Source organism: Haliaeetus albicilla, chromosome 25 (assembly GCF_947461875.1).
Source record: "Haliaeetus albicilla chromosome 25, bHalAlb1.1, whole genome shotgun sequence".
In the NCBI taxonomy this organism is placed as follows: Eukaryota; Metazoa; Chordata; class Aves; order Accipitriformes; family Accipitridae; genus Haliaeetus; species Haliaeetus albicilla.
Window position 1 is genome coordinate 1,047,602 of NC_091507.1, and position 26,210 is coordinate 1,073,811.

Genomic DNA, 26,210 nt, shown 5'->3' on the forward strand with positions numbered 1-26,210 from the left:
CTAGTAATATAAGAGAGTATTGAGTTCAGCGGCATAATCCAAAAGCAAAGAAAACTTTGCCTGCTGTGAGAGGTGTCTCAGATACCTACCATTTTTTTAAACAGGCACTCTGATAGATAATTTTTGTCGCAAGTAATGCTGCTGCTGTACAGCCCTGGCATGGTGCTGCTCACCACCATGTTCTAGAGGTCTGTTACCAGTGTGTGCTTATCAGAGCAGATATGGTAGGTGATGCCAAAAGTTCACTTAGCCCAGTGCCCTCTCTCTGACAGTAGCCAATAGTCAATGTCTACTGAAGAGGCTAAAATGGAGCAAATATAGGGTGGTCCATCTCTGGAATAGTATCTCAGCTTCAAACAATTTTTGGCTGAGAAGAAACTCCGAGCTTACATAATACAGTAATCATGATGTGAGGTTGTCCTGTGTGTTGTTGGAGCCAGCATGCAAGTAAGGGGGGGAGGTAAAATGATGGTTCTTCTTGCACACCTCCCCCCCCCAAGGTCTACAGTAGTCAAAAATAAGAATATTGTATTTCTGTATCAAATGTCCTTTTCATGTCAGAGATACAATAGTGAGATAATCTTTGTTTTCTTGCATATCTGTCCACCTTTCTATTATGTATAAGAATATGTACGTTTCTTTTGTAGCCACGTCATGAATACTTTAATGTCCCAGTGTACTAAATGGCTTCATTCATCATGCATGCAGAATTTCAGAGGAGATAGACCTGTGACTTACTCATGACAGAACATTATCATCAGCTTGGTGAATCCAGTCATCTTGAATCTAATAGAATACCACAACCATTCCCTGCTGTTGTACTTTCCTCCCCCCCCCCCTCTGTTTTACAGTGTTGTCTCTTCACATGTCTCATTTCAACAAAACTTGTGCTTGTTGGCATATGGTTTAACTTTTTTATTGTGTCTAAGCTTGAAGTCTTATGCTTAAAAATTCTGTGGAATTTTCTGAGCTAAACATCTATATACTGCAATAACTATACTGTAACATTACTTGACCTGTGCTTATCTTTCAAATAAGTTGTGGTGGTATTTAAACATACACTTAAAACCTGTAGATGAAGTTAATATTTACAGAGAAACTAGTGAAGGAGTAGTAGTATGTGAAATGTGGATACACACAAGTATTAAATGATGTTACACACAATTCTACACAGACCTTGCATCTTAAAGATGCACATACCAGTATCCTTTTCTGAGACTGGCATGGTAGTGTGGCTTACCTTATAAAGAGGAGGAAGGCAGAATTGATTAGGACAAAGAGAACAACTGAAGTAAATCTGAAGTTACAACATTTGTATTTAAATGTTCAAAACACTCTTGTGAGGAGTTAAACTATTGCTGCTACTGAAGGAGAGAACAAGTTCATTGCTTTACAAATGGTTAGGGTTGGAAAGATTTTTAAGTCCATTAACAGCATACTTGAAATATGTGTCCTTCAATTGGCATTTCCAGTTTTAAGTGCAGACTACCTTGTATGTCAGAGAGCTGCCATGAGGATGAATATGATAAGTACCTTTTAATTAAAAAGTGTGGTCAGAGTGAGAGGGCATGTATTACATCCTCTGTTTGTCTAGTAGAAGAGAATAATTTGTAACCTAAAACCAATGCTGTTTTTTAAAATGGCTCTGGTGTAGGCATAAATCATGTAGTTAGCAAGGAGGTGGTTACTGAGATTAACCACAAACAGCTAGTTCCATGTACTATATGTGGTAATGCACTACCTGTCAAATGTTAAACTGACATAGAAATGGGAGATTTAGGGGATTAGACAAAAGATTTGGATTGGATTTGCAGCATTCTGAAATCTTAGAAAACAAGATCATAAGAGAGATTTTCCATTTCCAAGTTTGCCTTTTTTTGTGTAAGACATTAACAATGTGTTTGACTGTCTGGTTAATGCTGCTTTAGCCTGCATTATTTCATGCCTGTTGGCTTAAAATGCTGTGCATTGAGCTGTAATGAGATGCTGTTTTTCTTGTTATCTGTATACAGCTGCTTGCTTCTAAATGACTAGGTAATGAATTAGCTTTCCTGGCATGTTTGAAATAAAAGTATTGCATGCACTTTTGTCTCATGTGAATGACTTTTTTTCCTCATCTGTGTTGTGATATATTTCAAATTTGCATTGTTTGCCTTGGGTGATTCTGAGCTGCAGGTAGTGTATAATACTGCAGAATGTTTTCCATAACAATTGGATGAAATGTTTGACACTTCCTAAAACAAACAATGTGAACAAAACATAGTGTAATTCATTCTTTTTTCCTTAAAAGTCATAATTGATAAAATTATTCCTCTAGCAAAAGACATTAGCCTTTAGGTGTTCCTTTTGAGATTATATTGTAGATGTGCATATAAGAAGGCATGTCTGCCTGAAGGTTACTGCTGTAGTATTAAAAACTTAAAATCTTTCTGAGTTTTACTGGTGAGGTATCTGTGGACAAGTAGCCTGTCAAGACAATGTCCCTGAAATACATTGCTTCAAGGTCATTGGCTAACAATGAATTTAATTTACTTGAAGAAATTTAATCTTTATTTAAGTATATGTCTACTGAAAATAGCCTACAACTTTGAATTGGCAGTGGAGACAATAATACTAAACTGCTATGAAGATAGTAGCAGCAGTGCGCTGTATTTCTTCATAGCTATTGAGCAACTTTTTTTCAGGTAATTTAGTAAATATCCTGTTTCACCACTGAGTAACTGTGTCTGCTGCTGTCGAATCAATTTAAAACTGTGAAAAATTGTTTTATTACAAATATTTTCAAGACCCTGAAATGCTTGAGAATTTATATTCTGTTAGAATACTGAGTCCTGTTGCTATAGTTAAGAATGTAGGATTATTAATTTTTTTGAGTAAAATGCTTTAAGTTGGTGGATGAGGGAGGCACATCTCCTCTTAAACAAATGCAGCAAAGTAATTTGGAATATAAATACAACAGGTTGTATTAAAAATGCCACATAGCCTTTTCTTCAATCAGTGTCTCCTTTTGGGGGATTTGTGTTAAAATACAAATCTTTAATCCTGCCATCCTCTCTGGCCTTATCAAGGTCACTGCAGTTCTAAGAATATTTAAATATCCTATCAGTGAGAAAAAAACTCACTATAAAATATGTGTGTGTGTATATATAAAAATAAAATACACTGAATATCTTGTTTCCAGTTTTAACTTGCCTTTTTCTTGCAATTTCTTACTTGCTGCTGGATTTTGGAAGCCATCTTGAAGTGCTCAGAGGTGGCCTGTTCCAAGCAAGCACTGACTGACTTTCAAATGAAGTTGCCTTTAAAATATCATATTTTGTTCCTTCAGTACTAAATCACCTGATACATGAACTGAATGAGGATTGTAAGCTTGGTCATTTTGTGCTACGTAGTCAGGGTTGATAGAGACAATGCTGTGGTGTTACTTGCAAGATTCAAGGCATTTAATTATGTATTTTACTGACAGTTTTTTTCTAATAAATATTTAGAAAGCAGTTGAAAAATAACTTGTTTGCTGCCTTAACTATTATCTGCCTTTTTTTCTGCTTCATGACATGTCTTGTTTTAGGATGCTAAAGTAAGTTTATTTGTACTCTGGATACTAACGCTGTTTGTTTCCTTAAGGACACAGTATCCCTTTTCATTTACTGTGATATTGTTAATAATTATGGAAAAGGACAGCCTAATGTTTCTAATTAAACTACTGTTTCTTTTCAGATGCTATAGGAATAACAAATACAAAACTGATGATAACCCTTTGGAATTTTGTATTAAACAACTCGCTCTGAATCTAAACAAGGCTTTTTAAGATTAGAATTAACCTAAAACTTTCTGCCTGGTGTGGAATAATACAATTCCAATCCTGGCAATTCCTCCACTTCTCTAGGGGTCAATTTATTGACACCAGGTGTACCAAGATACCTTGGCCTGGTTTTATGAACTAAGCATGGGACTGGTGTAAAAAAAATCTAGGCCCTTTATGAAGAGCTTAAGGGATACTGTATCTTAGTTGCATCAGTCATTTCATTCATTGATTTATTCATTCTTCCCTAACAGATTTTTGAGATCCATGATACAGTTCACCACAAAAATCACTGACTCCATTGCAAGATGCTTCCCCATCCCTCCCCAATTCATATCTCTGTTACTGGGTTGTGATTTGTTCCCTGCTGGTACATCTGAATTGCTTTATTTTTATTACGCTTAAAGGCAATAAAATCTGCCAGCTATTCCTGTGAACCATGACAAGCTAATTAACAGCTCTTTGAAAAGTGCAGCTAATACCATGTTTGCAAACTGCAGTACTTTAATATTTTCATGTCTTTCAGCTTTTCTTTTTTAATTAAGCATCTTTCATACTAATGCATGTATGGTACTGTTCAATAGAAGCACAGGGTCCATTTACCACTGTCTCAAATTTTTCCTCCATAGGAAGCAGAGACCCCACGTAGTGTACTTGAAGAAATTGGATTGACATAAATCTTCGCTTCAGCTGATGACATCTCAGTGTTTCATACTGTAAATGTTCACTGCCTTCATTGTAATGTTTAGCTAATGGTGTAAGATGCTGTTTGTCAGTATTACTGTTTTGCTAAGCTGCTTCATTCAGGCCTACAAGAAGAATGCTCCTTTGAAAAGGGAACAAGAAACTAAAGTCCAAAAATCATAAATGAAAGGGAATTAGATTTAAAGTGACTCAGTGTCTCCCTTCACTGCATTTATAGGAAAATTGCATTTGACTTTAAGTGTACTGTTTTTTATAAGCAAACTTGACTTCAGGAAATAAATGTATCATGATGACATAGCATATCTAAATGAAAAGAAACTACATGGACAACTCCAAATGTTATGGTGTAGAAATTGTGTTTATGCAACCAAAGACTTTCGTTCATCTACATTTTAGTCACCACTTGTGATAATTCTGCTTATTTCAGTTGATGCATAAAGATTGGAAATACCTGTTTACTACTGAATTTGTCATTATACCAAAGAATCCTGTTAGGATCTGCATATCAAACTGGTAAGAACTGTTAAGGTGATACTGCTTTTTGCAAGAAAACTGCAAACTGATAAACTTATTAGAAATGAAGGTGTATTTAAGTGTAGCTACCTTGAGAAAAACTGTGCAAGTTACTATACTAAAAAGGGAATGCATGTAGTTTTAAAAAAAAAAAAAGAAAAAAATTCAAACAAGGAAACTATTTTCAGGTTTGATATTGGTTTGCTCTGAACATAGACATAAGAAAGGAGGTAGGCTTTCTGACTGCATAGAGGTGCATAATGAAAATTGGGTACTTCTGAAGATAGGAAAGAAGGAGCTTTACAAAAGGGACTTTTTATTATTTTCTTTCAAACTCTACAAATTAATTTTTATTTATTGGTGTCTTGTAGTTATGCTTTAATGGGTGTATAGGTACCTTTAAAAAGACCCCACACTAAGTGTCAATGTCACTTTAACTGCTTTTCTTGACTTACACCTTTAATATGTGACACATCCCTTATGAAACTCCTGCGTGATGTACAGTTGAACCAACTAATTTGCAGTGAGAGCTTTTAAATATTAGATTTGTACCGTAGATTCACTGCGAATCATGTAAAGTGGTATCAAGGAATATTTTGACACTTCTAGCAGACTTACAGTAATTATAAGCTAAACCCGTTTCACTTGAGGAAATTCAATTTGTGTGTGCTTTTGAGGAGGTAGTGCCACACTTTGGAGCAGCCAGGTTCTGCTGGGTGCCTGCACGGTCCCTGAGGGGGGAGGCTGTTCCCTTCCCTCCTCCCCAGTCACCTCGCCCCAGGAGTCAGTGCTTTGGCTTGTTCGCTTGAGTAAGTAGTGCCACGTTTTCACAAAACTTAGCTTTGGCGTTGTTGCTGGAAGCAGTTGCGCACTGCTAGCGTAAGCATTTACACAGCCATCTGGAGAGCTAGACTGTGGGCTCGATGCCATCTAGGTTAAATTTAACCCACCAGGGAAGGCTCAGCATTGCCACTTGCAAGTCCCCTGATCCAGATCCTGGTATAAATGCTCCTGGCAGCAGAAGGGCTGGCTGGGGCAGGTCTGTGTGCTTCTGTGGCTCTGTCAGGCTGGGGCTGGGCAACTTGCTGGGTTACACTTTGTCTGCTTAGGCCCTTTCTGGGATTTAAACGTGCCAGATTGCTAGAGAGCGCTTTTATCCTAGGGCACATGGAAGGAGTGGTTTCTATCTCCCCAGTGCATGATGTGCAGGGATAGATGAGGATAAAGTGGTAGCAGAATTGACCCCCTGTGTGAGATTTAAGTGGTAAAATTACCTTAAGTCAAACCCGAAGCAATTTTGTATGTACTAAACATGTTTTTAAAGTTTACACTGTCACTTGTATGTGCTTGGCTGGATTAAGCTTTGTTGTGATTGTGACAAATAAACTATTTGACCTCTGTCTGTCACATTGGTTTAGTTGTAATAAATGTCTGTTTTTACACCATTGCTGTGTGTTTATATGTAATTAGTTCTGGTGTTTGCAGAGGAAAGAAGAGGCTACTCAGTGCTAGCGTAAAAAAAGAGAAATTTTATTACAGTGCTTAACCTGTTCTTGAGCACTTTATTAAAAAATGTGTGAGTATACTGTGTCCAAGATTAGTTATTTACATCCATTTAAATTGTACAGAAAGCAATAAATTAGCAAGTTTCTGGAAGGCTTACCACATTAAACATGAAATTTATTAAAGTGGATGTTAAATTGATGCAGTAGTGCCACTTCATTTGAAAATTAAACCACATGTTGAGAGAGGGTTCTGGATATTCAGTTCCTTACATGGAATTATGAGCAAGTCAATGCAATGTTCACAATCCTAGTCTCAGCCAAAAATTTCTCAGATTACTCTGTTTTCCAGCTTTCTAAAAGAACTGAACTGCTTGATGTTATCAGCAGAAGCATAGGGAAAACTTACCATCTTAGGACACCTCTTATATCTAATAAAATTTTGTTTCTTAAATTTCCTATCTTAAGGGGAAGGGGAGGAGGGAAGCTAAATAATCAATTAGAATTTCTGGATTGTTTAGGCAAGTGATTGTTGGCTTGAGTGTCTTCATTGCTGAATCTTGGTCTTTAAGAGGCCTTCCTAACCACCTGCTCTTTCTTTCAGGTTAATGCCATGCTGGTGGTCACCCTGTGGCTGCCTTTGTGAAGTTACTGTGTGCCATGGGGTATGCTTGTATGGCTTGCTTTGTCCTCTGTCTTCTAGTTCACCAAAGTGTAACTTGTCAATGTTGTATCTTTTTTTTCAATCATTCATAGATACTGAATTCAGCTGATAACATCAGGGCTGAATAGAAGGATATGTGGAGTAATAGGGGTTTATTTTAATTACAACAAACTTACACTGAAAGCAAAATCAGCTGCACTCTTTAGATGATGTAAGAAAGTAAATTAAGCTTTTAAGTTATTAACTAGCATAGACTTTCACGTTTTGTAAGAAGTGCTGATCCAGGACAGGAAGCAATAGCATCTTAAAGCAGGCTCTTGCATTTCTTTTAAAAAAAACATTACTTAGCGCACAGGAATTTCACTAGTAAACTTCAGGGCAATTTCTGACACACTGAATAAGGTAATGCAAAACCGAACCTGAGAAAGATGTGCTATCCTCAAAGGACATAAGCTGAGCGGTTGCTCAGGCTGCGTTTCAGACCATCTGCCCTGTAAGTGAGGGAAGGTCTTTTCCCGTGTGCTCGTTCCCCCCACAACCCTAAGACCCGAAAGCCTCACGCTCGGCATGTGGCCGTGTGCTCCCCCTCCACCGCGGGGACGGTGGTTCGCTGCTCTGGACGGGCAAAAGGGAAATCGCAGGGAAGCGGCCGCCTGCCGCAACTCGAGGCTGTGCTGCTGCGAGGGGGCAAGCCCGCTTCCCCCATGCCCAAATGCTGCTGGGCAGCGTAGCGCCTGCAGGAGCTGCCGCCATGCTGTCGCTATTCCCTTTCTGCCACTGGAAAAACACGACCTGGGCCGCGTTCCTCCTCCCACGGGAGCGCCTGCTCCCCACCCTGAGTGAAGTGAGCTCCCCGAGCTCTCCGGCAGACCCCAGCCAACTTCTGGCAGCTCTGCTTTCGCAACCACTCTAAAGCACCTCCGTGACCCTTGCAGAATTTGCAACTGAAAAAAAGAATTCTGAAAGCCACTGCTTTTAAGCAGTCATTAAAAGACAAAACAAAACTTGGCCAATATTGATTCAGTTTTTAAGGTCCTTTTATGTGGAATATGCAGAATAACATGCAGTGAGAACAAGTTACTCCTTGCAAATTTAAATCCTTTCTGTGTTCTTCTGGGGCTTCTCCCCTTTGGAAAAAAGAATTAAGCTTAGCATTTAAAAACTTCTAGTCTCTTTGTCTCTTCAGAATAAATAGCTCACTCGGCTAATAAGGAAACACAAAACCATGCATATAACACTACTTAAGATTATGAAGTCAGGAAACAATACTGAAATACAGGAACTCTGAAGTTAGAAAACTGGTTGGATTCTGGGTTTCATGCTAACAAATGCAAACTAAATGTCAGATCTACAGCACTCAATTTCTGTGTAATAAACAGACTGCATGTGAAAGTGAATGATAATCGCAGCTACCAGTCCTACACTGCACAGGTACAGCCAGTAAGTTTGGGTCCAGACCTCAAGAAAAAAAAGCTGAAGCTTCAGCCATTGTAGTAGCAGAAATAAAGTATATTTAAATTTTTACATGCATCTCTGAGCAAGTCTTTTTTTTTTAATTATAAGAACTTTTTTCTTAAAAAAATACAGCAGCTCAGCTTCCCAGATCCCATTACAAAACTGTGGGGACAAGGAGCCTAATTACCTGTAAAATTCTCACATGGCTCTTAGTTGGCACTTGGTTTCTAATCCTACTGAGGCCAGCTTTGCTTATTTCACCCGACTGGTCACAGGTTCCCACCACCCATTCCACGGCTTCTGTTTGAGCTCAGCCCTTGACTTCGCTCAGACAACGCTCGGCGACCGCCCTGCCGCAGGACACGGGCTGTACAGCGCACTACAGACGCGTTGGGTCACCTCGTCCACCCGCGCGCCTGAACCAGCAGGGCTAGAGCAGCAGCACGAGTCGTGGGACGCAAGGCAGCACCAGTGAAAGGAAGATGTTCCCGGCCTGCTGGTGGTGCGTCTCGGCAAGTAGGAAATGCCAGTTCAATTCTGCTCCAGGGAACCGAGCCAGAGTTCGCTACGTTCTGCACAAGTGACCCAACTAGACAAGTGAGCATCTATGAAAAAATAGAAACCTCGGGGAAAATCTGTCTGTAAGGTCTAGTCAGAAAAAGATACATTATGAGAAACCAGTGGTCACAAATTTCTCAAATGTAATTTAAAACTTAGTGCTGTCTATCCTTTGAAATATGCCTTTCGAACAAAGTTATTATTTCAAAAGTTATGCTATTAAATTACAACTCCTACATCTGTTAATAACTAAAACATCTAATCAAATTAACTAAGCTACAATTCTGCCTACAGTTATGACAATATATAGTGAAAGTTGGGTTTGAACTGAACATCAATATATAGCACTTTTGTTGTATTACTCCATATTGGACAACAGTTACACATGAAAGAAGGAAAATGTATAATCAGCATGCTAGGTGCAGTATGCATTTAGAAAAGCAAAAATATATATATTATATCCAGAAGCAATGCTCGTTCACTCTTAACTATCCTGGGGAAAAAACGTTCTTGCTGTGAGGAATGCTATCAGATATCCAGATCTTCTACGGGACTTTACGTTAGGTTGTTGGAGTCATAAGGAATAACTATTTGGGAGGACTTCCATGCCTACTTCAGGCTTCTAACTGAGGCAGTCTGAACTGCACTCTGAAGGCAGGAGCCTGGGTTCTTTGGATAGGCTAAAGAGAGGGAGGTATCTCTGCAGACCATTTGGGGCACCCATACCTTCAGTGCCACAAACTGCTCTCTCCAAGCGTCTGCAGATGCCTAGGTGCCCAAGTTAAATACCTGAAGTTAAGCAGCGTGAAGTACAGTCCATCTAACAGCACAAATCTTTCATTTAAAAGTGAAGAAATAGTTGTAAGGATTTAGCTAATTGCAGGTACTTTGCTAATATAGCTGTCATTTCAAAAAGGTTTTGTCCCGATAACTTCATTTTTACGTACCATACCCTACTCTCCACCTTGACCATAGGGAAGCTAGCCAGTAGGGTGCCTTAAACTGTCTATAAAATAAGCCTAAAAAGGCTTTAAGTCAAGTCTTCCTCTCCCAAAAACCTGAAGTATTGTTTCAGCTATAAAACCTTCGGTTTCTTCAGCCACTCTGCAACCATCATCTTGAGCCCTCACAACTACATATGCATCTTTGGTTACCAGATGGACACTTTTCCACCACTCCATCACAGGTTAGGCAGGTTGTTTTCAACTACAAATGGTATGCAACCAAGAGGTATGCAAAGTATTTTCTATCCTCACTCAAGGATTACAAGTGCATGGTCTCCACTCTTACTTGGGGATTAAGGTACTGAATAAATTGATTGTTTTTCCTACTTGGTTTTAGTCTACTGCAATCCCTACAGGCAATTAGCTCAGCAGCTCAGTCAGAGAGAAAAATCCAACACTTACGACCATAGAACTCCTGCTGGGCAAGTATTGTACAATCAAACAGTGATGTCTTTTAGATCGCTTTTCTCCAACTCATAACATGATTATATCTACTTTGTCTAGAAAGAGATTTCCCATAAACAGATGGAAAACATAAATGGCAGTCTTCTACACGGACTTCAATTTGCAGTATGCTGTGGTGTGAATTTACAGCACACTGGCTGTTCTGTACTAACTCCTTACAGGGACAGTAAACACTTAACACACACATAACACAGAAATAAGCATATACCAAATAAGCTTTACTTCTCTTTCTATTTGTACTCAGTATGCATCCAGATGTTGCAGCAGTTCAGAGGGACAGAGTAGCTAGAGTACTTGACATTCACACCTTATGTAGGACTTAAACTTTTAATTTTCTGAAGCTTAGCACACAATAAACTAGGTTCCTTTATTAGGAAGAAACATTTTAATGTGCAAGAACACTTTATTTGAAACTCAAATATATCTGGTGCCCTACTGGAAAGATTTCTTTGTCAGCTCTATGTTTGATCAATTAGCAATTTCTAAAAGTAATTCTCACTTTGTTTTGGGAGTTTCACTACTTTTTCCTCTGCTGCTCGATCTCTTTTTACCCCTGCTCCTGGATCGAGAGGAACTCCGACTTCTGCTCCTACTGCGTGTTCGACTATGACTTCTGCTGCGACTGCGGCCTCTCCTCTTTCTCCCCCTGCTGCGAGACCTCCTCCTTTCTCGACTTCTTGATCTTCCAGATCGGCGCCTTCTCTTGTTTTTGCGGCGGTTCTTTTTTCTCTCAGATTCGCCATTTCTCCGGTAAGAATGATCTGGGCTTGGGCTGCCCCTTCTCCTTGACCGGCTATAATAGTCATCACGATGGCTTGTTCTGTTTCTCCTTTCAGAGTTTTTAGACAACTGATTAGTCCGTTCAGGAGAAATACGTATGTCTCTATTGGCCTCCCAAAACTCATTGTTTGGATTTTTGAATACATGAAGAAAGTTGCAGTGCTTCCCTCTTGGACACTTCTGCCTTTCAAATAAGCCTGCAACAGATTAGGGTTTGCTCTTTTATGAACCAGGCCTGTTAAATCTCCTCCTTCATTATGTGCGTATGTATTTCTTCATTATGGAAAGAAACTCAATAAACTGAATTTTGCTGCTTCAAACAGAAAAACATGCATCTGACCACCTATCAATTTAATTCACACAAGATTAATTTTCAGTATGTACTTTTCTTGGAATTAACTTTTTTTTTTAACAGCTATGAAGGTGTTGGCTTAAAACAATTTTCATAAATAATTTTACTACCTTAATCTAAGAATGTAAATATAGATAAGTCAAGTGTGATAGTTACTGCTAAGAACAGTTGATGGTTCAGAAACTGCGGTTGCTTTTTAAAGAGATAAATTAGTACTTCCTGTAGTTTCACCTTAAGATTATTATTTCCAAAGCTAGGATCCAAACTTTCTTTTCCAGTCCAAGGTAAATCCACCAGAACGATTCAGACACTTAGGTGATGTGGTATAAATATTCCCTTCCTCTCCTAGATCTACAGAAGCAAGTTAGCATATTTGTCTTCCAAACAGAAATGAACTACAGCATGAGGCAGATCCGAAAGCTACAGACTAATTCCCTTTCTTTCACTTCCATAAGTACTCTGTCAATAACACACATTCTCTTTTCCCAGTGTTTATGTGACTCACCACATATAGCAGTTTTCCACCTTGTCACAGGACAAAATTCACAATGAAGCTGTCGGCCTGCATACCATCGTCCACTGAATAGAGCAAGAGCTGCCTGACAGTCCTTCTCCCTTTAAAAAGTAAAAATGACACATAGCATTATCATCATATAGTCATTTAAGATGTTACTTACCAGATTTAGGCTCCCATTACAGTATGGGAATGAATCACTTGTATTATACAGTGTTCATTACAGGACTTTGGAGTTTAATTCTAAAACTTGGTAAGATTGCAAGTACTTACGACTGATACTGGACATACACGTTTCCTCGCAGGTGGGGCTCATAGTTGCAACTGACCTAAGGGGACGGAAACATTAAATTAGCGCAACGGAAGGTTTATGCTGTACAGCAGCTCATGCGTGCTGAGATAGCAGCCATTGCAATTTATGACAGCTCATCTATATGAACTTACGTATGATTTTTTTCTGAGCACTTAGTTTAAGAGAAAAAAAAAAACAAAAAACCAACAAACCAAACCAGCCCTTTTGGCTTATGTTTGACTGTTTCCAGCATTATGCTTTGATTAACTCTGGGACTTCCGCTTCACTTAAGACCGCAAGACAGCTTGTACTCAATTGTCTTGCACCTGTCTGGGCAAACCCTACTGTGCAACAGCCAAATCCTGCTCTGAAAACAAGCAGTAGTATCCTCATGTGGAAACGAGGGATTCATTACGGTAGGAGTATCTTTAGAGCAATTTACGTTCGCAGTATCCTTGCGAGATGAGTTAGAAAAGCTGAAGTCACTAGCTTTCACTGTACAGTTCTGAAACACCTTTTTTTCATATTGATTCAGCATTCAAAGTATATCTAAAGCTCTCAAAAATACACAATTTAACTTCCAAAAAGCTCGTTGCTCATTACAAAAGATCCTGAGATGGGCAGGCCCAAGCAGGCTAGAACCCAGCTCTCCAGGGCAGAACCGTAAGCCCAGTCTCTTTTGCCCCCAGGCCTCTTCCCATATCGGCACCAAACGAGGCAAACGGCTTCTTTCATCACTGCACCCCGACTGACCCTCAGAGAATAACCTCTCTGTGTGCACTGCATTAGGCAAGAGCTTCAGGCACAACAAGCAGTTGTGTAATTAAATATTACAGAGTAAACGGTCAAACTATCAAGATCAGAACAAGCGAGAATGATTTTGCCACGGACGTTTCTGAGTGGGAAAAGAAGTGTGTGTTTTGTCAGGATCTGCCAGATTCTGGAGTAGCTTCACAGAAAGAACAGCAAGAATGAAACCTTGGGCTACGTTGGAAATGGAAGTCAGCTGGAAGAGGGGTGTGTATAATCTCATTCTAAATGGTAGCAGAGACAAAGCTCCATCAAGATCCCTGCAGCCAACACATAATTTCTAAGCATATCCAATATAATGAAAATGACCACAAGAATCATATTGCAGTTGCACAATTGCTTCAGAAGCTAAGAAATGCCACACTAAAAGCTCTTACCCTGTTATTAGTCATAGGGACCCAAGTATGTGCAACTTAGCACAGCTGCATATGACACCGATACAAAGTCGAGGATCTAAGTTTGATGATAAGACAGCATTTCAACCTACGCTCCACTGGGAATCTATATCCCCTCTTCTAGGATGGAGTACAGCTTGCTAATATCCCATGTGTCAAAATATGGGGGGGATACTCCTCCAAACAAGTGAAGGTTTCTTACCTCTAAAGCTCATTATACAACTATTGAAAATTCACTTTTTCTACTTTCCTCTTGCTTGAAACACTAATACAATCTCAGTTCTGAGGCAGCTGTCAGTAGATGGAAAGAAACAAAAGGAGAAAAGGCACTGTGTGCCTCCTGGTGACTGCACGAGAACAATTGGGAACAGAAGCAGAAAGGGATGCTGCAGTAGATTCTGCTACACGGAGATTTCACCATCCAAGCTGCACATTTGGGGGCAAGATGGGACTGTAAACACACATCATTCATCTCTGAAATCTCCATTTACAGGTCCCTCTTTTTTGCCTCGTAAGAAATCATGATCTAAATGAGAAAAATTCAGTACAGAACATTCAGCAAACCAAATGCACAAACTAAAGATGGACGACAAATCTCAACACCATTTACATAACTTACCTTTTTACAATTCCTTCTACTGAAATATCTACTACCTTTTCAGTTCATTGTAATTTGATTCTGTTTTATCCAACCAGTCCTAAAATGACATTCTTTGGGTGTATACTCCAAATACATTGTATACCCCCACTATGTCATTCCTTAGGCACAAATACAATAGCCCAGATATATTTATATTGTCAAACAGACTTAGTGGACCCTCTGGGTCTTATCACGGGCTCAGTAAAGAAGGGACTGTGAGGTTAAGTGGACTGTTGAGCAGTATGAGTAACTTGCGATATAAAAGCACAAGCTTTTATAACAGTTCAGGGGAACAGGAGAGAAGATTGACCCAGAGTAAGAAAATGCTCTGTAACAGCAGTGACAAGTCTACAGGTGACATGAGACATGCGCAGTTTGCTGTAAGGACACTGTATAGTTCTCTAATGTACATGGAATTTACCTAGTGCATGCTGGACAGAATTCCTGTTAAGGCCAGTAAAACACAATTTACGTCGTACATGTTAAGTATTTAACAAGCTGTTACAGTCAGATGCATACCTTGAATTGAACAACCTTCCCCACGTTCTGAAACTCAGGGAGCACATCCTCATAGAACTCCAGGAACTGCTGGTAGGTCTCCTCGTCACTGTACTCGAGACTTGCGTCTGTGTCATAGTCATCTCTCCGGCACTGCTCCATGCCAAAAGTGATGAACATCCCTCGGACGAGTAGTGTCTTACTAGAGGTTGGATAGTTATGCTTGCGAGAACACCTGGACATTTGTAGTAAAGCAAGAAAAGTAACAGATCAGAACTTTCAGCAGAAGATGCACTCGTCGGAACTTCAAACACTTGCCATTTTGAGTAACAGTTATTACAAAAGAAAATCCTTTAGTGGAAGATCAACATATTTCAATTATTAAAACAAACCTTTTGGAAGTGAGTTTGTGTATAACCTTAATGCTTTCTGCCATGCGTAAACACGTTCTTGCTTAAAAAAAAAGCACATCTGCAAAAGCTATAGATACCAGTAACATAATAAGAGCTAAAAGTAATTTCTTTTAGGCTACTAGGGTTAAATGTGTTTCTGTTAAATGTGTTAAATTTCTGAAGGGCTTTATAGAAAGACTACTGACAATCTTTTAAGATGTTTTAAAGCAAGTCCTGGCTCTTCTTTTTGCAAACTAAACTTTTATTGAAGTTGTCCTCATCATATGGGGGGTGGGCAGAGGGAGTGAGGGAAGGAAGGCACACTTAGACCTGAAGTCGGACGAGTACAAGAGTAGTATTTTTCCACTTATAAAAAAAATGATTCATCTAAGTAAGTCTTATCTTAATCTGCGTCTTCTTGACAGCCATAAAAGTATTAGAGCTCCTGCACCATGTATCATATTCAGGCTACCTCCTTCACATGCTGGAATACAGTTCTTCCCTACAAACCTTTAGATTCAGTAAGAACATAGATGTTAGCCTCCATGTTTATTTCACTGTGCTTTATGATCTCCATTTCAAACACTTCCCCGAGCAACTGGGTCATGCACTCTCCAACACATTTCTCCTTTTCATGACATGATCAGAAGAACAGTCAGACTAGTCTACTCTCTTTATCTAGCACTGGCAAAGCACAGACAAATTGGAGGGGGGTCAGGGCTCAAAATGGGCAATTACCACTTAGACTTCAGATAGGAAGTTTCTTTCCACATCCAGTCAGTCAGAAATTGACTCTCACTTTCTGGTTGACAACTTAGGACTTCAGAAAACAACCACCAACAAACAAAATTCCAAACACAAAACTAAAACCAGAGACTTCCCCCCCCCCCCCCCCCCATTTTAGAAGCTGCCTCCTTTCACTATTCTATTTGAATGATAGAAATCAAAATATTATACCCAAGCAGTATTGTCTGTACACAAAATGAATATAGCAGAACAAAAGGAACCCCAAGGAAAATGAATGACCCAAAATCCAGTATTACTACAAAATATTAGTGTTTGAATTACTGGGGAAATTAGTAACGGTGAACTCGGCCAGTTTTAGCTTCTTCAGGACATAGTGAGCTTTGACAAGATTCAACAATTATTTTATTGATAACATTGGCTCCCAATTTTTCACCACTGCTGTCCATTTCAGCTTCCAACCCATTCTTCCAGTCCTTATCCTAGTTGTAGCTCAGTCCTTCAACTTAACGGTCAACACCAGAGGTTAAAATGACCAAAATATGAAGGAAGCCGGTATGTGAGGAGGAGGAAGGAAGATAAAAAGAGAGGTAGGTGAGATCAACAACTACAGGTGAGAAAAGAAGGGCAGAATATGATGTTTCTCAGTATTTATTTACCACAGCTATTGATAATTCAAAGCAAAACTGATTTTTATGCAGTCCATAATTAATCCATTAAACACCTCCATTAAATACCACTGAAACAAAAAACCTGCAAAGATTACAAAGAGCTAAACATTTGAAAAGCAAAAATGCTGTCTACAGTGAAATAGCTGGCCAAAGTTTTATTTAGGAATTCAACACATATTTCAGAACAGAAAAAAAGATGTGGACTTGAAGCTTCCATGGAGTTAAATTATCACATAATTATCCAGAAGATACATCACACTAAACCAAATTGCTTCTAGGATAAAGAAAACTACAATAGCTGGACCACACACGTTTCAGTGATACAAGTTAGTAAAATAGCCTTATTAGTTTATGCTGAAGATTCAGATAATAAGTATCAGAGTCTTTCCCTGCTGAGCTGTTGTTCGTCCTTAATGCGCACAAAAATTCAGGTATTTTCTAGCCAGATGCTGCACTTGTTCATCGGTGACCATTAAAGATAATGACCCCCATACTCCATGAATCCATTTATACTTTTGGCTTCCTCTATGTCCTCTGGCAACAAGTTTTGCCATTTTTCTCATATGAGAAAGTACTTTCTTATTTTTTTAAAGCTGGTAAACACTCAGGGACGTTAATTAAGCTGCTTCATAATAAAAGCAAATAATCCTTCCCATCCTACTCATGAGCTCAGTGTTCATCTGCCACAGCCCTCTTCATCATCTCTTTGAAAGTAGAGTCTAGGCTAGTGAGGCACTCCTCCTACAGAAGCTGTTCCTCATCTCTGATCATCTTGTCCTTCTCTGTTCTTGCCTTTTACCATACTTCCCTTTCGAGATAGGGCACCCGTAACAGTATACAAGAATCAAGAATGAATGTATGTATCTCACACATTTAAAAAGTATACAAACAGGAGAATTCTGGAAGCTACACAACAGCTTTTCCAACTGTGCAGATGTATCTTAACTTGCTTTAGTCCATTTGAGATTTGATTGTATTTTTAGACGATGTGGCATATGCAAATTACACAGGATAAAACAACTTCTGACATATCAAACCTGTACTAATAATAGAAATCAAATATATTCTGTCTGAATATATCTGTGCATGTGTCAGAGCTACAGAAAAGTCAGTCTGACGAATGTAACCAGAATGCACCATCAATAATATGCCGTAACAATAAATAGTTCAATTCCAGCCAGGCAATGCTTTTGCTCTCAATGCTAGTTCCATCACGAATAACAGAACCACATCCAAATACCTGAAAGTAATTTATATAGCAATTTTTCTTCAGTTTGCTTATTACCTAATGAAGTTGCTTCCCTTTCATCTCTCCAAAACACTTGTATGCTGGTAAATATTCAATTGATTACCTGTCTCCAAATCGGCAGGAACCTGTTTTAATATAGAATGGGCAGTTCGCTCTGTCCTTCTCTGTTCCTATATTCTCTGGGGGCTCTGGGTTATGCCAGGTCACACCATTCTCTAGCTGTGGAAAAAAAACCATTAAAATACACAGCAGTTAGAAAAGAATAAAGAAATGTAATGGCAAAATAAAACTACCAATTAAATCCATATGCAATTCTGAGCAGCGTGTTATGACAAGGCAAGCTGAACCTATTTTAAGCATTGTTTTACAAAGCTGCCCAGTGCCTTGGGTCTCTGGTGATGGAAACCTCTTTTCTTGACAATTGTTCAGTTTTAAGAACAAATATGTATTCATGATTTCTTTTTAACAACAACAAAAAAATAATCACTAAACTGGATGTTTTCTTTTGCTAAAGGAAAAGCTTCTTAAGATGTTATCACCAAAAGAATTGCAACATATTTGCTCCTCAAACAGCAATTTCATTTGTTATCCACAAGAATTACAAACATTGGGACAGGTTCTTTCCATTCAGCTAAGCTTGTTACCTACTTCACTCCAGGACCCACTGAGCAGCACTTCATATACCTGGCAGATAGAAAGCTCGGACTATTTACATATTTGTGTCTGCAGCAGCTCAAGGCTCAGTAAGGTTATCATTATCGCTTTTTATGTGGCTAGAAAAGGCTAAAATAAAAGCAACCTGCCAAAGGCCAGCCATAAAAAAAAAAATTAAATTCGTAGTTAGCACTGGAAGTAAAAGCCTCCATACTGATCATCTCAGGCCATTAAGATTTCTGTAATTCAAAATGTATTATCAAGTTGCAAGCCTTGACTGACAACAAACAAACCAGACATTTTAAAAATGTTAACCAAAAGATCTGTAAAGCTGACTAGCCTAAGTTCTCATTTTAAATCAACCGAAAACTCTGTTTATTTACAAGCAGCATTTAACCCTGCTACCAGTTCTGTTCATGACTCTTAGTCGTAATTTTCTTTCAACAGAACAGCACTGTCACTTCAACAGTAACTGAACACTGAGCTGATACTATAATGAAGTCTCTAACATAGCACACTTCTGCCTGTTCCTTTGCAGAACTGGCTGCTAATACATCTTGAGCTCTGGGCAGGTAGTAGTTCAGAGCATTTTTCTGGGTGTATTATGAAATAGAGTTAGATTCTCTACCTGAAGAACTGATGTTTAAACATAATTTGGAACTGAATGCAGCTCCAGCGTGGCTATGGCAATCAATATACAAGGGGTTAACTGGGTTAAAACTTAATTTTCAGATTCATGCAGTGGTTTAAGGAGATCAAGAATCTTTACAAGTTTAACCATAGGACAGGGATAAAAAGCCAAATTGTTCCTTAAGGCAACAGGAAAGACTGAATTCATCCTCTCCAAGATTCAAATGAAAACTGCGGTTTTCTTTACTACACACTGCCAGCTTGAGATCCATGCTCTTCCAGGCACCCAAGCAGTCAGCTTCTCCCACCCCCACTTTTTTTTTCTTAAGGATCTGTGCCCTCCTCTACTGCTGAATCCTTTTATTTAGAGCCTGCCATCTGCTTAAAAAGACAATTTTGCCTTGCCACCCAGAAGGACTGACAGATCTATTTAGAATTCTAATTCACAAATAAACTATCATGCATAGTGTTTTTATAACAGCACACAGCAGTATTTCCAGATTCATTTTGACTCAGACCTCCTGAACAGGAATGAGCACGCACAACTGCACCGCCACCAACCAGCCAGAAATACACTTAATTATGTTCCACCCAGTAAATAATTGTTTACAGCTCATGCAAGCCACTACATATTAAATTTATTCAAGCCATTAGGTTCTTGAGAGCAGATGGACAACATGCTAGAAGGCAAACACTGGATGGCAATTAAATTACTTTTCAGTTCTTTTTCAAAGTCTCTGAGCATACCTGGCTTTCAGCTTGATCCAGCATCCTCTGCACAGCTGCCTATAAATGGTGCAAACACAGGACTAGTGAAAACCCTGAGGACACGCAAAACATCTGGTTTCTTTAGTTAAGAACCTAATTTACAATACTCAATGATTATGCATAATAAAAGTTTGATGGGGTTTGCTTTAAAAACGAAGTTTTAATTTTGCTCTGCACTACAAAGCTGTTAAAGGATACATCAGACAAGACCCTCACGTAGATGATTTTCTAATCTAAATGCTAGACAAGTTAAAAAGTTTCATTTTATTCTTTAAAACTATCATTCAATTACTGAATATTTAAATATATCTCCTGCTCTAGTACTCAGTCTGGTTACAGTTAAGTTCATAATCACTTAGTTGCACTAAACTTTTTAAACTTAGAACATTCTATGTAACACATAGAAAAACACATTGCTTAGTGAGCCTCTGTTAAAGCAAAACATATAACTGTTAAGAAACTTTAATATTGTAAGTTCACTGTATCTAGCCTTCCAAATACAGGAAAACAATGAGGATATTATTCCCCTTCCTTCTAAGTGGGCTGAGCAAAAAAATAAAATCACTCCCCAAAACTGGCTGGAAATTAGTTCCAACAAATTATTCCCGGAAGTTCCAATAAAAAAGACATTTAAACATAACCAATACAAGAAAGTATGCTAGCATTGTTCTAATTTGGAAGAGAATTAATGAAATTAAAAAGGAGGAAGAGCAAATAACAATTAAAAAATGCAATCCAAGAGGAGGACCCAGACAGCATCTGGTACAAATCATCAAGTATGTCAGATATTATCCACCCTATTAAAGAAAAACAAAACAAACCAAACAAACAAAAAACCACCCAGCAAAACCCCACCAAACCAGAAAAATCTATTTTCTCATCTTAGGAAGGGGAAAAAAAAACCTCAACTTTTTTTTTTAAATCAGTAAGTCAGAATTTGAATAAACTGCTGTTTCAACAGACAGGCCAAATCAACTGAACAACTTCCCACTGCTGAAATGGGTGGCTCCACTCCCAGCTGGGTACTCGCATTCCCTCTGGGTGCCTGTCAATGCCCTCTATGAGCCAATTTAACTCACTAAACCAGTGAAACAGTAACACAGAAAAAAACAAAACACGACAAACAACAATCAAACAAAAAAGAAAGCAGCTTCCATCTGGTTCAGGGAACCAAATTAGCCCACTGAGGGTTTGGGCAAACCCAGGCACAAGGAGAGGGAAGGAACAAAATCCCGCTGTTACCATGGTTCAACTCTCTTGGAACTATATCTCAACCTGAAATAAAGGACACAACCATCATTTTCTCTCCCTACTCTGCAAAAACGCAAATGGACAATTAACACAGAGGAAGTAAGACAGGAAATAAAACAACTGCTGTTCTTCTCCATTCCTCATGCAAGTGTTACGCAATCGGTGACACAACCAACTATTAAATGCAGGTGACAATAATGTTTGCCCACATCTCTTCTGCTGCTGTGGCTACCAGACACAGTAGCAGAACACCTCCCAGTGACGTGACTGGACTCTTGCAATTGTGGAGAAGCTAAAATGGGTTTATTTATTATATCCTAGAAGGCTGCTGTGCTTGTTTTGGCTGGGATAGAGTTAATTTTCTTCATAGTGGCTGGTATGGGGCTGTGTTTTGGATTTGTGCTGAAAACAGTGTTGATAACACAGGGGTGTTTTCGTCACTGCTGAGCAGTGCTTACCCAGAGCCAAGGGCTGTTCTGCTCCTCACCCCACCCCACCAGCGAGGAGACTGGGGGGCACAAGAATTTGGGAGGGGACACAGCTGGGACAGCTGACCCTGACTGACCAGAGGGATATTCCAGACCATAGGACGTCATGATCAGCGTGTAAAGCTGGGGGAAGAAGGAAGGGATGGATGTTTGGAGTGATGGTGTCTGTCTTCCCAAGTCACCATTATGCATGATGGGGCCCTGCTTTCCTGGAGATGGCTGAACACCTGCCTGCCGATGGGAAGCAGTGGATTAATTCCTTGTTTTGCTTTGCTTGTGCACGTGGCTTTTTTTTTTGCCTATTAACTTGTGGGCTGAAGTAAAGACAGTTTTTCTCACTTTTACCCTTCCGATTCTCTCCCCCATCCCACCGTGAGGGATGTGAGTGAGCGGCTGCGTGAGGCTGAGTTGCCGGCTGGGGTTAAACCACGACAGCTGCCATCACCCTTTACTGGCAATAGGCCAGTCCTCACATTGGACTTCTGTACAGAACATCGTACATCCAGGTCACTCAACCTCTAAAACTTAAGAATGTATTGTTAAACAGAAATGTTATCAATGACTAGTATCTTCAGTATCATTTTTTTCTCCACCCAAGGAGCTCTGAAAAAAAGATACGTCCTGTTGGATGAGTCAGGTAAAGAAGAGCTGTAATATATCTTTTGATTAAGAACTGTGTTAAGGAGCAGCAAGGGAATTCCATATTCCGTATCCTCCTTGGTCATTTTCTTCAACGCTGACTGTGTTCAACTGGGACATTAAGTAAGGATTATCTTTAACGGATGATGCAAAAAGTGCACATATCAGAACCTGCATTCACAGCATGCCTTTGTATTTAACTGATGTAAATATTACATACTACGAACAACCAGATGCGTTAAAACTAGTCACCCTCCTAGGCATATGGATTCACTAGATCCTCTTTAACAGTGACTGATAGTTTCAGGAAGTTAGACAGAATGGAGAGAAGAACTAACTAATGCATTTATACGTTTGCTAATTAGAATAAAATCTCTCTTCAACATGCATAGACTGTTGCATCTGATAACGTAAGAGGATATGTAACATGTTTATCCTCCCACTGCCAGGAATCACCTCTCTCTCTCTCTTCTCCTGTTGCTTCTGCTGTGCCGCTTCTCTCTCTTTTCTTTGCTGCTCCTCCCATTCTTCTTTGATCTTCCTCTTTATGATAAAAAAATATTTTTAAAGATTATTTGAGGAAACAAACGCTTTGTAATCAGTCACATTCAAAACTATCATGTTGCATTACAACTCCTTGACCATTAAGTTTTCATCCAGTCATAAGCAACTACATCTCTGGAAAAAAACCCTTTTAAAGAGTCTTTTTTTCCCTCTCCTTTTTAATTTTGCTTTTCTAGAATGTAAGAAAGAAGACCTCATGCTTTCAAACATACCAACGTCAAGAAAACTGGTCCACTACAGAACAGTAAGAGACATTACACCAAGTCTACCTTATTGCCAGACACAAGTGTAACACTCGGTTTATACATCACCTCTTCTTCTTCTTGACGTTTTCTTGCAGCCTCTTCTTTTTCTTTCTTAAGCTTGAACTCTTCTTGGGCCTTTTCTTCTCTCAGCAACCACTGCTCATGTAGTTTTTGTCTACCAAGGAAACCAGATACCACTTAAGACAAAATTTAATGACTCCCCACAACTGATGCAATTGTCATGCATACAATCCAAATTTATTAGTTCAGCAATAACCACAGCTTATCTAATCTTCTTTAAAAGAGAAAATTCCACAGGAATCATTCAGGCTTTAGAGAAAAACTGTGTAGCCTGAAATATACAAAAAGGATTCTGTTTTACAGAAACTTTTCAAAGTATCAAAATGGAATTGACTACAAATTTATCTACTGCATATATGCTATTTTATAGATTTTTCACCTTTCTGCCTCAAGTTTTTTTTCTTCTTCTTCCTCTTCCTCCTCTTCTTCCAGTTCTTCCTCTTCCTCCTCAGACACTGATTCATCTTTTTCTGTAGCTTCTGAGGAGAAACACAAAACAATGCATCTAAATAACTGGGTGTTATAGTCAGCAAAGATACACAAAATTATATCCTTTTAAAAAATGGAAGGGAAAAAAAAGGAAAAAAAAATCACCACTATTTCCACTGACAATACAAAACACTTCACAGTTACCTGAGTCTCTTAGTTTGGCAAGTGCTTGCCGCTTTTTTTTTCGCTTTTCTTTCTTCAGAATAGCTCTGTATTTTTGATGGCTGATAATGAGAGAATATTATTTACGTTAAAACAGCCAAACAAAGGATTCTTACTGTCACACATGCACTCAGTTTACATCAGCATTACAAAACCCCACAAACTGCAAAATTAACAGCTATTCATATGAAACAGTAACTCTACAGGGACATCTGACATGACAGCAAAATCTGTAGCTATACTGTTAGAGCTGCAGATGGACAGCAGCAACAATCACATTCGGACACAACAGACAGGGTCTCATCCTTCTTGAGCTCTGCAGTACTTGATGTTAGCACCAACTCCCTTAGTTCCTGAAACTTGGTCACTGGGTAAGATTAGGGAGAAAGATTTGGGGATCTCCCACCCTATAATTCTGGCACACCTTTCAGAACATTCTAGTCTTCCTCTCTTTTACAGGGTATGAAATTTTAAGTCCTGCCCCTTCTCCCTTGATATTCTCTACAGGCAGCAGTCTTAATGTACAGGTAACAAAAGCACACTTAACGGCCACCACAGATAGTGTTCAGGTCTACTTTTCTGCTACTGACGCTTGGCCAGACTCATCCTTGCTTGTCTGATGGCTCTGCAAGGCTGCCTAGAAACGGCCCCATGCTTTCATTATGGTTAAAGCCCCTCTAAGTATCTGAAAGCCTTTTCATATCAACCCCTTTTCTGTCATTTTTCATTCTAGCTCTCTTCTTTCTAGCCAGTTTGTAACGGAAGAGCAGGAGGCAGGGGTGATCTTCAACTCTTGTCATTCTGCCACGCGCCAAACATTGACAGGAAATCAAAACCTTCCTGTTTGGGAGCATGTAATTTTAAAAGATTCCATAGGTATAACTCAGACAGCCAAAACCTCAGCCGCATCTCTAACCCTTCAGTTCAGGCTTACTCACAACCTCACCACGTGCGCGCCACCGGTAACGCCGCAGCGGTCATCCCGGCAGCGGAGCACGTGCCGTCGAAGACCAACACCTGACCGCATGCGGTGCCCACGCCTGAGCCTTCCGCCTTTGATCAAGCAAGCCCAGGGACTCCTCCTGTAATGCCACCTGCCTGAAACGAGTCTCACCCCCTCGGCAGGTGCCTCGGGCCGACAAACGAGGATCCCTCCTTCCCAGCTCCCAGGCTTTCTCAGGTGCTCCTGAAGCCCCAGGACGGACGAGAGCGAGCGACTCTCCTCGCTCCCAGGCCGCAGCAGCGCATCAGGAGCCGGGCGAGCAGCTGAAGCGCAAGGAGCAGCGCTGCTCCAGCCCCTTCGGGGCCGGGGGCTCGCCTCCCCCTCCAGGCCACCCCGGCGAGCCCGGAGGGCAGCGGCCCGCAGAGACCCGCAGGCCCGGCCCGGGGATCCCCCCCCCCCGGCCATGTCTGAGGAGGGGGCCGCACGGGGGCTCGGCTGCCTGCCCGCCCGCCCCGCCGAGCCCCGCGGACCGCCGCGGACCCACGGACGCCGAGCTCGGCCAGGGGACACACGCAGCACCGCCAGCTCCCCCCCACGCTGGGCCGGGCCGCGCCCCCCCCGCCTCGTCCCCGATCCCCCGGGCACCCCCCCCAGTGCCAGGCCGCGCTCCCGCCCGCCGCGGCAGCCGGTTACCCCCCCACCCGCCCGGTCGGCCATGGCCGCTGCCGCGCGTAGCTGCGCCACTCCCAGGCCCGGCCGCGGGGCGGCCTCAGCCGCGGCCCGACCGTGGCCGCCCAGGCGGTCTCGGCCAGCGCCGGGCCGCGACCCTCCTCGGGGAGCGGGTGTCCCCGGACCCTTCCCCTTCCCCCTGGAAGCGGCGGGGAGGCCCGGCACCGGCACACGGCTTCGGCCTCACCTCAACTTCCCCAGAGGGGACTCGGGCAGCAACATGGGCGCCGCCATCTTGCGTTTATCGAGGGGGGTGTCACGTGACTCCCCCCACCCGACGGCGACGGAAGGGCGCCAAATCCCTTCCGGCAGCCGAGCGGCGCCTGGGCGGGGCGAGCGGGCGGCGGGGCGGGGCGGGGGCGAGCGGGCGGCGGGGCGGGGGCGAGCGGGCGGCGGGGCGGGGGCGAGCGGGCGGCGGGGCGGGGGCGAGCGGGCGGCGGGGCGGGGGCGAGCGGGCGGCGGGGCGGGGGCGAGCGCGCGAGCCCTGGGCGGCGGTTGGGCAGCCGGGCGCTCGCGCCGCCTGAGGGGACGGGCGACGGGATCGGGGCCGGGATCGGGATCG

The 26,210-nt window shown here is 41.1% G+C and overlaps 2 protein-coding genes across 13 annotated transcripts in view; one reads left to right on the forward strand and one right to left on the reverse strand.

Annotated features, from left to right (window-relative positions):
• AP1S2 (adaptor related protein complex 1 subunit sigma 2) overlaps positions 1-6,465 on the forward strand; it is a 31,964-nt gene extending 25,499 nt beyond the window's left edge. For 5 of the 12 annotated variants that reach the window (XM_069770329.1, XM_069770317.1, XM_069770318.1 and 2 more), the window contains 2 exons: positions 648-3,577; positions 4,432-6,465. Coding sequence is in view for 2 of the 12 variants with exons in the window: in XM_069770327.1 (XP_069626428.1) it covers positions 648-683 (36 nt within the window). In the remaining 10 variants the exon portion in view is untranslated. Of the gene's footprint in view, positions 1-647; positions 3,578-4,056; positions 4,173-4,431 lie in introns of all 12 variants that reach the window. The other 7 variants (XM_069770330.1, XM_069770320.1, XM_069770322.1 and 4 more) reach the window with 2 other exon arrangements.
• Positions 6,466-6,529: 64 nt separating this feature from the next.
• On the reverse strand, positions 6,530-25,949 carry ZRSR2 (zinc finger CCCH-type, RNA binding motif and serine/arginine rich 2). Its single transcript, XM_069770315.1, has 11 exons — positions 25,836-25,949; positions 23,959-24,038; positions 23,705-23,804; positions 23,311-23,419; positions 22,892-22,978; positions 20,037-20,075; positions 18,109-18,224; positions 14,971-15,184; positions 12,588-12,643; positions 12,306-12,415; positions 6,530-11,645 (listed from the first exon to the last, which is right to left on the reverse strand). Exons 1-11 carry the CDS (start codon positions 25,880-25,882, stop codon positions 11,164-11,166), a joined length of 1,440 nt encoding a protein of 479 aa, XP_069626416.1. The 5' UTR covers positions 25,883-25,949; the 3' UTR covers positions 6,530-11,163.
• Between the last annotated feature and the right edge of the window lie 261 nt (positions 25,950-26,210).

What these genes read in the sequence shown, in the direction of transcription:
- ZRSR2 (XM_069770315.1), bottom strand. Translation starts at nt 25,882, where the DNA reads ATGGCGGCGCCCATGTTGCTGCCCGAGTCCCCTCTGGGGAAGTTGAG. An exon ending in TCCTGCCGATTTGGAGACAG is followed by an intron (nt 15,185 to 18,108) that starts GTAATCAATTGA and finishes ACAAATGTCCAG; the next exon opens with GTGTTCTCGCAAGCATAACT. An exon ending in GTGGAAAACTGCTATATGTG is followed by an intron (nt 11,646 to 12,305) that starts GTGAGTCACATA and finishes AATCTGTTGCAG; the next exon opens with GCTTATTTGAAAGGCAGAAG.